Source organism: Malania oleifera, chromosome 1, assembly GCF_029873635.1.
Source record: "Malania oleifera isolate guangnan ecotype guangnan chromosome 1, ASM2987363v1, whole genome shotgun sequence".
Lineage (NCBI taxonomy): Eukaryota > Viridiplantae > Streptophyta > Magnoliopsida > Santalales > Ximeniaceae > Malania > Malania oleifera.
In genome coordinates this window covers 84004941-84016081 of record NC_080417.1, presented here as the reverse complement: position 1 = coordinate 84016081, position 11141 = coordinate 84004941, and the positions used below count along the sequence as shown (strand labels likewise).

Below are 11141 nucleotides of genomic sequence, written 5' to 3'. Positions count from 1 at the left end.
AATTTGATGTGATGCTTTCTTGGTTTTAAATATTTGGTGATTTGGTGTTAGTAAGTATGGTGAAATAAATGTCATTTTTGAGAGGTGAATAAGCAAAAAGTTGCTGGAGAGTAAACATACATACAAACAAAAAAAAAATAGTAAAAAATAAAGTAGTGTTACATTAGAGAATTTAACTATAATAACAAATAACAAAAATAAAACAATGTCATGCGGACACCTTGAGGAAGCTCTAAAATCCTCAATTATAAGTTATTATTATTGATAAGGAGTACAACCATAAAAATATGAAAATCAATATAACAAAAATAACAATTTAGGGTGCACCAACTTCAATCCATTGGTTCCTTTATTTATTCTTTTTGTTTATAAATGGAATGCCACTTCATTTTAGCTTTTAAAAAGAAAAAATAAAGCAAAATATTTTTTTGCAAGAGATCCAATTTGAGAGCACTTTTTTTATTAGGGAAGATAGATTTTTAAATCTTCTTAAAATGAAATTTAAAAGATCTAACACCCTGAAACGCGCATTCTAATAATGATTGTCACACCTACCTTATGTAAGTATGTGTGTGTGTCTCATTTTGAAATTTAAATTTTGAGAAAAAAAGTAAAAATTAGTGAAAATAATTTGCAGAATCTTTCGGTTGACTACCTACATAGGGCGGTTGATCGCCTCTTGCAGATTTATTGTTTATTTAATTTTTGAAAACCAAACTTTAGGCCATTTGTCCTATAAAAACTCTACTACTTTGTACCTTATCAAGATCCTCAAATAGCGTATATAGACAAGGAAAAAAGAGAAAAAAGGAAGGAGGAAAGACTTAGTTTTAAAGTTGTGGTTGAATCTATAGAGTAGATGAGTTATATATATCATCCATTAGAGGAGTTAAGTCACATGTACTTTACCAAGATGTTTGTTTGTTGTTGTTTTTTTTTAATGATTTTAGAAAAACACTTGAAAACATGAAAAAACATTTGTTCTTTATTAGAAAACTATGTAAAATAAAGATTAAAATCAAATTAAGCTTTTAGAAAATCTCAATTTTCCATCCCCAAGCCACTACATGGGTGTGCTTTGAAAAATGTTTCTTGTTTAAACTTGAAAAGTATGAATTTTTTGTGGGAGAACCACAAATCCGCCTTAAAATTTGGTTTGAAAAGTTTTGAAAAATATTTAAAAGCCACATCATGGATGTATGATCATAAAGTTTTGTTTAAAATCTTGCAAAACTTTAAAACTTTTTTAAAAATTCATATGAATTCATTTTTTTCATGAAAACTTGGTTTTTTTATTTTTTATTTTTAAATTTTTTTATGGAAAAATCACGAAACCCTTAGTGAAATAGCATCCAAGCTTGATCAAATACACTTAATGAGTGTATAGACTCAAAAATACTTAAATATCGAAAAAAAATCATGAAAAATGCAAAAATATATACTCTTGAGATCTTGCGGTCAACCATCTGAAGGGGCAGTCGACCATTTAGTAGCCTAATGATTGTTTTTTGAAACTATTGAAAGGACAATTGATTGCGCTTGTAAGCTGATTGACTGTCTGAATTTAAAATTTGATAAAATATACAATTTTGAATTTTTTTTTCTTGCAATCAAAGTAAAAAACATGTTCTAGCATTCCTAGCAAGCATGATTTATGTAAGTAATTGGAGGAATCATGTAAGATCAAACTTTTTGTACATTTCAAAACATACCAACATACTTTTTCATACAAAACTTACATAAATCTTTGAAAAATAATAGAATAAAGGGTTAGACATAACCTTATTGAAACATGCACTTCTATGATTTAATGGAGGATACCCTTATTTTGATTCATTCCCCAAATACACCAATAATGAAGAACAAGAGAAATGAGTTTCCCCCTTCAAAATTTCAATAAATCCCTTATTTATCCCTAAGAAAGCGCACGAAGACACTATAAATCTTTTCCTACTTACCTCCACTTAGATGTGACCTTATATTTCTTTAAAGAAACATATTTATAGACCTCTAATGGGATGGAGGGCAAGGGCTTTTTGAATCTAAATTTTGAAAATTTGAATTCAAACTAATAACCACCTACTGCCAATGTTGTTGTCTAACATTTAACAACTTTAGGACACGTGACATGCCTAGATCTCTCAACCAATTACAAACAAACAATAAACAAATTCAGAATTTCACTGAACTAGTTAATTGCATGCATGATATGATTGACCGCTTGTTGGTAGCGCCAAACAATAAAAAGGAGGGAAAGAGGCTGATCGAATGCCTAAAAGTAGCCAATCGACTGCTCTATGTTGCCTCTCGTCTTGTTGTGTTTTTTGACAAACTTTTTATATGTTTAGTTTTGTGTCTATTTTATTGGGTGAAAAAACGACTATTGTCAAACTCAAACTGAATTGACCCAAGAAATCTTATATATTTATACGTATATCTTAAATTGAGTGGGTGTAACTCTAAAAACAATAGTTAAAGTAACTTTATTTTATATATTAAATGGATTTTTTTGTAAATTGTGTGGGCACTTAATTAAATATAGATCCGTCCATAATTATATGGGATCAAAAGAGTATCACATAAGTTAGATTTAAATATAATGCTTATAAAGTTTTTGATAGGGTTAATATTTTTTTAATTATTTATTTAAATATTAGTTAATCATATTTAAAATAAATTATATTTACAATTTAAACAAATAAAATAGTCAAAACTCCAGTGCCGCGCACGAGCTTTTAGTGGCAACTAGCGAGTCAAATTGGTGCAAGGATTTGAGCCCGTATCAAAACCGGAAATTTCAATAGTATCGGGTCGGGCTGTCGTCTCTCCAAATATCAGCCATAACGAAGCCTACCCGTCGCCCGTTGTCGACGTTACTCCCGACCCAACAAAATTCTAAACCCTAAACCCCGGGGATGGAGACGTAGCTGAAGAAGAAGGCTGTTCTCGAACCTGCAATCATGTATGGCGGTGGTGAGTATCCCTGCGCAATCATCTATTGTATTTATATTTAGTTTGTTGTTGTTGTGACGACACTCTATTATACCGTTTCCCGTACTTTTGAGTCTATTTGCTTTCTATGAAGTTGCATCTGCATGTTCAAATGTAGCGTGCGACAAGTCATGATTTTTTGCGGGCTTGGACTTTCATTGCATAAATTCACGATAGTATTCCATGAATTATTGAAAAATAAAGAATTTTAATGTAACATATTTTAACAATTTATGTTACCCGGAGCTTCTATGCTTCCCTGAGCTCAATCTAACGATCTCTTTCTAGTTAATTTTGTTTTGTTCTGGTCTTCTTTTTGTCTTGCAGATGAAGTGTCTGCAATAGTTATTGACCTGGGCTCGCACACCTGCAAGGCTGGTTATGCAGGCGAAGATGCTCCTAAGGCCGTCTTCCCATCGGTTGGTTGCTTCTTTAAGCCATTTCTATTCAAGAGTTGCTATGTGCTCCTTTGCCTGGTTTCTTTTATGGAATTGAATTCTGCATATTGTAGATACTATTTTTCCTCCATTATATCTCTGCACAGGTTTATGGACTCGTGTTAATCCTTTTGTGACATCAATTCTCCTGGCCTCAATCTTTTATATTGATGGTTACTTATAAATACTAATGCATTTTAGCTACAATTTTGTACCGATGCAGGGAAAAAAAAAGCTAGTCTTTAATTTCTGAAATGTCATACAGTCTGTCCTTGGAACAGTGAATTTTTTGTGGATGCACACTTGTGTGTTGCATTTGAAAATTATGGAATATATATATGTATGAAAGGATTGTAAGTTTTAACCATAACTAGGAGTTTCAATTTGCTTTTGGGAATGACTTTATCAGTTGGTAATCGTAAGAAATTTATTCTTCAAGTCATGGAGGCGGTGATCTGCATTCAATGGTATGCTTGGGCTTCTAATCTAATGGGGATTTTTTTCCAGTTCCTCTTTTTGCACCTTGCTTTTTCAGGGTTGGAGGTTGGTGAGTTTAAGATGCATGCTTTTTAGGAGGACGCTTTAAAACAAGGGGTCTTGTTGCTTTCACCTCAATGGGTTCATGCAAACTCTTTTACTGAAGAAATGATGCACAATTGGCTTGCTGTGAAAAAATTTTCACTGTGGAAGGATGCAATGTGCATGTCCGAGCAGCCAAAGATTCTTTTCTTCTTATTCTTGGAATCTCTATTAGATTTTTGAGTGGGCCAAAGTTGAAAACTGAGGAATCATCCTGTATAATGGAAGAAAAACCAGAAAATGTCTTGTACTTGACTAGGTATATGTGAGTTGAGGTCCAACCCCAAAGGTATTCCTTTTGGTGGACATATCCATCTAGATGTACTAGTATACACATCTCCTCTTTTAATTCATGTGGGACTCACCGACATTTTTATAATATATTGTAAATTTGAATTGGTAATTTGCTCGCATATTTTAATATGGCTGGGTGTCTATATCATGGTTTTGGAGGTTGACTTGTCAAACACCTGTAGACACTGGACAGTGAAGAAGTCTTGCTTGTGGATTGTACCATTGTGTTACATGTGATGTAGATTTATGCACGTGTGAGTGTGTGTGCACACACTTTTGCATCTGCACATCTGTGTGGTGGGTGAGGCGAGAGAGAGTGAAGCTAATAGATATGCAGTGCTTTATTAGGGAAGATTTTAAGTTCTCAATATTGAATTTAGTTTTGAATTTTGTGAACCAGTAAAAGCATTTTATCAAAGTCTGAATGCTGAAAGAATTACAATCATTTATTGACTGGATTCCTTATACATCTGAATATTTGTAAATTTTCCATTTTCACCCAGAGCTATTTGGAACACAGTTATTTAAAAATGTCAACAATTAATCATTTATTTCTCTGTATAAAATTGTTTAATTATTTATTTCGGTAAACAGAAATTGATACAAACCAAGAACAAATTTTCAATTTTTTTTTTTCCAAAAAATCCAATGCAAAATGCAAGCCAACTAGTATGATTAAAAAAATTTAAATTTATATTTGCAACATAAACTTGATAAAACTTGAAAAAAAAAAAAAAAAATGATTAAATAAAAGATAGAGATTTAGGGTTGGAAATGAGATGCAAATTCATGTGTGGAAACAGGCTATATTTATTGATACCAGTTTCACAGGAAGGCATTCTGACTCCTAGTAAGAATTGGAATTAGTTGCGGTTTCAAAATTGTACTGGATTTGCATGGAATTGAGGCATGTTAGGTTTCTTGTCATAGACGCGAGAGAGAGAGAGAGAGAGAGAGGATGAATATTTCGGTCTTCTATTTTCATTTCTTCTTTTTCTTTTTCATTGACAATCTTGATCACCTCCCGAGAGAGAGAGAGAGAGAGAGAGAGAGAAAGAGAGAGGATGAATATTTCGGTCTTCTATTTTCATTTCTTCTTTTTCTTTTTCATTGACAATCTTGATCACCTCCCGAGAGAGAGAGAGAGAGACAAAGAGAAAGAGAGAGGATGAATATTTCGGTCTTTTATTTTCATTTCTTCTTTTTCTTTTTCATTGACTTTCTTGATCACCTTCCCTGGCATTGGTTTTTTCTTCTTCATTGACTTACCTGATAACCTTCTCTGGTATTGGGCCATCATCTTCTCTAACTGGACTTCTCTCTGGACTCTCTGCAGTGGCAGATGCATCTCCAATACAAAAAAATCTGATTATCATAGAAAGCCAATCATCTTACCGATGCAGCTCTCACTTCACCAACCTCAAATCACTGCATTAGTCATATTGCCCTGGCAGGTCAAATTGAAAATATTGCCATATGAAAGAAAACAAATGGATCTTGCATTGGTATTTTTGTCAAAATTGCCTCTTAGTAGTGATGGTAGGAGGAAAATTGAAGATGATGGCTTTCTTCTGTGGTATTGAGCATTGTAGCAGATGGAAATGCTTTCATAAAATTCTTGTCGAATTGAGAATGAAGTTTTCATTCTGTACATGTCAGATCATGAATTAATAACTGCATCCAATCTCCGAAAAAAAATCCCAATTTTTTCAGAAGAGGAACTGTGAATTATGAGAAAATAGAATTTGAGAGGTGTGTCTAAAATAGTTTTTTGTTTCTTTTCATTTTTTTCGGGGGGGGGGGGGGGGGGGTGGTTGAAAATGCCCAAAAAATCCTTTGATTGGGGTCCCTACTGAATCATTTAGCACTTGTGAGAGATGTCTTCTTTGGTCAGATATAATTCATATCCATTAAAAGTCTCTTCCACACAAGGTCAGTTCCTGGCATTTTGAACCAAGAAGTTTGCCTCTGATTTATTTATTTATTTATTATTTTTATTATCAGTAAATACAAACTTTTATTAGCAGGGCATCAAGAGGATGCCGCCCTGAGGCACAAAACATCAACTACTCTTTAAATTGCCTCTGTGTAGAGTCTATTATAAACAAATAACCCTAATTGATGCATGCAGTCTGCCACTTCACTACAAGTGTAGTGCACTGTGTCTTAATTATTCTTCTAGAATAAGCAGCCACTTATTATTCCTGTGGCTGTTTTGGCTGCTTAAAACCAGATTGATTTTCTGCAGTATCTGCATATTCTCTGCAGTTGTATAGCATAAAAATAGAATCTTTCCCCCTTGTTTCAGTTTATTGCATTTGAATTTGTGATTCACCAACTTTTTGTTGGTCCACTTCATTTGGTGTTCAAGTACAACAAGCGTAGGTCATATCTTGTAGATATCAAGTTACTCTGTATTTTTATTTTTATTGTGAAATTCAGCATGCGTAGTGTTTTTTTTTTTTTTTGGTTGTAATTTTGGTGTTTAACTGTGATGTTAAGGTGCTTGGGTCTATTGATCAAATGGAAGTTGATGACCCTGCAAATCCTGAAAATAATTCTGGACCTACTCCAGACTCTAAGAACATTGTCAAGACTTTTGATTCAGACAAAGCAAAGGGAAAACGAAAATTATATGTAGGATCTCAAGCCCTAGGTTTTCGGCGGGATCATATGGAGGTGAGTTTGTCCATCATCTTATGTTATTGTTGGCATGTTGGGATATATCTGTTGTTGCATGTTTGGGGTTTTGATCATTATTCTATTTTTTCATTAGGTGGTGTCACCTATAAAGGATGGAGTTATTGCTGATTGGGATATTGTTGACAGCATATGGGACCATGCTTTCAGGTAATTTAGCAGTTACTGAATTTATATCCTTTTTGTACTTCTGATTTGGTTCCCACCTTGAACCCCAAAGGAAAAAAACTATGCCCCCTTTTTTTTTTTTTTTAAATAGAAACAACAACAACAACAACACAACAAGACTTAACTCCCATTAGGTGGGGTCGACTGCATGAATCCTTGTCCGCTAATTCACCCGATCAAGAGCATTTTCCTCTATTAGATTAAGGGCTATTAAATCCTCATTCCAAGTTATTTTAAGCCTACCCCTACCCCTCTTTATGTCAGAAACAATAACTGACTCACTCCTCCTCCCCGATGCTCTGCTATGCCTGCATTTTAAATGTCCAAACCATTTAAGCTGCCCCTCCCTTATCTTGTCTTTGAATAGTGCTATGCCTAAATTATTGCATATATATGCTCATTTCTTAATTTATCATTTTATATTATACTACTCATCCACCTTAACATTCGCATTTCACCAAATTTTACTTTTTGTACACGTTGTTTCTTAGTTGCCCAACATTCTGAACCATAAAGTATAACCGGCCTTATATCTGTCTTATAAAATTTTCCTTTTAAATTTAAGGATATTCTACGATCACATAACACGTCTAATGCACTTCTCCATTTACCAAGCCTGTTTTAATTCTATGGATTACATTTTTTCAATTTTCCCTTTCGCTTGCATATAGATCCAAGATATTGAAAATTATTAGATCTATTGATATATTGATTATCAAGTTTAATCTTCTCTCTACTACTACTTACATTACTAAAATTACATTTCATATATTCTGTTTTATTCCTACTTATTCTTAAATTTTTAGACTCTGATGCAGTTCTCCAAACTGCAAAGTTCTAACTTAGATTCCTTTTGCTCCTACTACCATCAATCAACACAATATCATCTGCAAACAACATACACCAAGAGATCTCATTTTGGATATTCCTAGTAAGTTCATCAATCAGTAAAGTAAAAAGATAAGGACTCAAAGTAGAACCGTGATGTACACCTATTGTGATCGATAGTATAAAAAGTATAAAATTTCTATTGAGGCAGAAGAAGAAATTTTATTAATACATGAGAAAGTATAAAAAGGGGCATAAGAAACCCTCAGAATATGAAAGAACCAAAATAATTTTTGTTAATATTTTTTTTAAAAAATTATAATTTCTGTAAAAGATTTGGCAGCAATTTTGGCCTAAATGGTGGGATACTGGGGAGCAGGAAGCTTGAATTTTTATTGAGGCAAGGAGTTTTTATAAATTTTACTTTACATTGTTTCCTTGAGCAATGGATCATGTTGGGATATTGCAGCTTTCTTCTTGCTGCAAGCTTTTTGCTTACCCATAAAAAAAAAGAGTAGAAAATTCTGCAGTTTTCTCCTTAATTTTTGCTCCTCTTAGAACTTTTCCTGTCTTTTGTTGTAGCATATACCTTGGGTGGGGGTTTCATTTTTGGATGGCTGAGATTAATTGGATGGCTTCAGAAGCATTATTGCATTCTAGAATTTCAGTTTTCTTGGTTTCATCTGGCATAGTGATATGTCTAAAAATAATGTTTCTCAGTAAATGCTTACATTTGTTATAAGGTTACAATTCCCCCCCGGCCCCCACCCCCCACGCACACACATACACACAAACCACCACATATTATTCGACATTTGAAGAAATTTTATGTAGGACAACACTTGAAGAAAAGGCTTGCCTATAGCCGTAGGTAGGTGTTATACAGAGTATGGAGTGGGAAGTTTTTAGGTGGCTCTTAGTTGAAGTGTAGGATGATTGGTGTTTTAGGTGAATTATGGGTTTAAGATAGAACCGGCTGTAAAAGAATATGATTGATCTAAGTGGGGAATATGAAATATGGATTGTCTGGAGGGGATATTTTAAAGTGGATTCTTGCTACATGGAGATGGTGAAGGTTGACCGGAATGATGGCCAGCCACATTTTCCTTGAAATGCAATTTGAAAAAATGGAGGCTCTATGATGCATTGTGGTTTATAGGCATTGCTCAAGCCTGACCTGGGTTGAGAAGCATGCACTCATTGGCTACACTTTCTTTTGTTTTATTGATATTTTTTCTTTTAATTTTATTTCACGAAAGCGTGTTAGGGTTGGAATATTTTCCTAGCAGAAGCAGTATTGTTTATTCTCAAGAAAGTTGCCCTATTTAAATATTCTCTTGTAATTGAGTGATCATTTTTTGGGAATTGAATTGATTATAAATTTAGGGTTGTATCCCTTGGGTCTCAGGATATTTAGTGCTAAATCAGGTGGTACCAGAGCAGGACAGCCTGCTGCTGCCGTTTGCATTTACTGCCACCGACATGCAGCTTACTTCTGCCACAGCGAGTGTACCCTGCTGAACCCAATTGCAATTCATTGTAACCAATTGCCATCCCTTGGTCCCCTTTTTTGGCACACCTTGAATTGAAAAATGGAAAGATTTGTACAAGTTATACGCTTCAGTGGGAAAATCTTTAGGTATGAATTGTTAGATACCTGCGGCTTGATTGGTGAAATAGTATCTCTAAAAAAAACTGGACTCCCATTAGTATCCCAATCACAATCATCGACTGGTGAAATAGGCTTATGGCTGTTAATGAATCATTAAATGCTAAATTTCTTTTGTGAAAATCTTCTTCTCGTAGGTATAGAGTATGGTCTTCTTCTCTTGTGCAAAATCTTCTACGTTCTTTCATGTAGCATTGTGCCATGGAATTGTTAGAAAATGTTAGTAGATTTACACAAGTGATTGATTCAGATTGAAGGAAAGACCTTCGATCTGAGTTTGGATGAAGTGGGAAAGAAGCTGTAGTTGTTTGTGCTTGAACACAATCAGAATTGCAACAGGTGGATGAGGTTTCCTTGAGATGCTGCGAAATGGTGTTGCCAATTCTTGGGTGGTTGGGAAGAGGATTTCGTACTATTTCATTGGGTGACTTTTGGTTTTGGTTATTGGTTCATATAACAAAGGTGGGGAAGTTTTTCGAGATAGGGTTGTGGTGGAAATGGAGGAGGTATTTGGTTTTTGTCTTGGTTGAATCTAAACATGTTGGATGGTGAAGTTTTGAAATGAGTTCAGTGAGGTGGCTAGGGATCTCCATCACAGGACTGGTGCCATAGTTGAAGGTCTGCAGTGAGACCAATGATTATGGAGTCAGATTGTGGCAGTAGTAAATAATGTTGAAGAATGTAAAAGTAGCGATTTGCCTTGGAGTCATATTGTCATTGACAAATCTGCTCTCAATGTGGTGGTGTGATGCAATTGAGGGAATCTGCTTCAGAAGCCACAAGTTCTAATTTGTAGATGTGGCTTCCTACTCTCAAAGCAGCTAGGGTCTTGGCTGGGGTTGCAAAGGTGGTAGAGGTGGCTAGTGTTCTCTTGGAGATAATGAGGCGTTGCAGATTGGGTCAAGGAGCTTATTGATTGTGTTGGACTTGGGCCAGTTATCTGATAAAGGAGGAAGGAGGACCCCCTTATTATCTAAAATGGGTCAGGCTTTCCTGCCACCTTCTTGTATGAATTTGGAGTTCCTGTAACGAATGAGCCTCCCCAATTCCTGAGGCTTTGAATGATTTGCATTCCTGATTCATTCCCAATCGTTGAAACTCCTTGGTTACGTCGGCAAAGGAGATATTTGGCATAATTCTCTGGAAAATGCTGCTTCTTTCTGCACTTACCTCTGACCTAACATTCATTGAGCCACAGTTGGTGCATCTCCAGCTGCCAGGGTTAATTTTGCTTGGTTCGTTCGTGGGCAGAAAGAGTTCCAGCAAATCTTCAAAGAAGGCTACTGCCCACTTTTCTGGATTCTTTGGGGAACTCGCACTGCATTGATTTTTCCTTTATTCTCCTTCCTCAAACAGATATATCTACCTATGGCATTTTCCAAATTAGAAGGCTAAGCCCCCGATTTTTGGAGTGCGTAAAAAAAGTACTTATAGCACTTATCACTTAAAATAAGCACATTTTCAAAAAAAAAAGT

The 11141-nt window shown here is 34.9% G+C and overlaps 1 protein-coding gene across 2 annotated transcripts in view; it reads left to right on the top strand.

Moving 5' to 3' along the window:
- The first annotated feature begins 2765 nt into the window (after positions 1-2765).
- The window catches only part of LOC131158503 (actin-related protein 4), a 53358-nt gene continuing 44982 nt past the window's right edge, over positions 2766-11141 (top strand). The window contains exons 1-4 of one of the 2 annotated variants that reach the window (XM_058113374.1): positions 2766-2973; positions 3319-3410; positions 6804-6980; positions 7078-7151. In XM_058113374.1, the coding sequence (XP_057969357.1) occupies positions 2961-2973; positions 3319-3410; positions 6804-6980; positions 7078-7151 (356 nt within the window). In that variant the 5' untranslated portion in view covers positions 2766-2960. The remainder of the gene's footprint in view (positions 2974-3318; positions 3411-6803; positions 6981-7077; positions 7152-11141) is intronic. The other variant, XR_009137490.1, reaches the window with a different exon arrangement.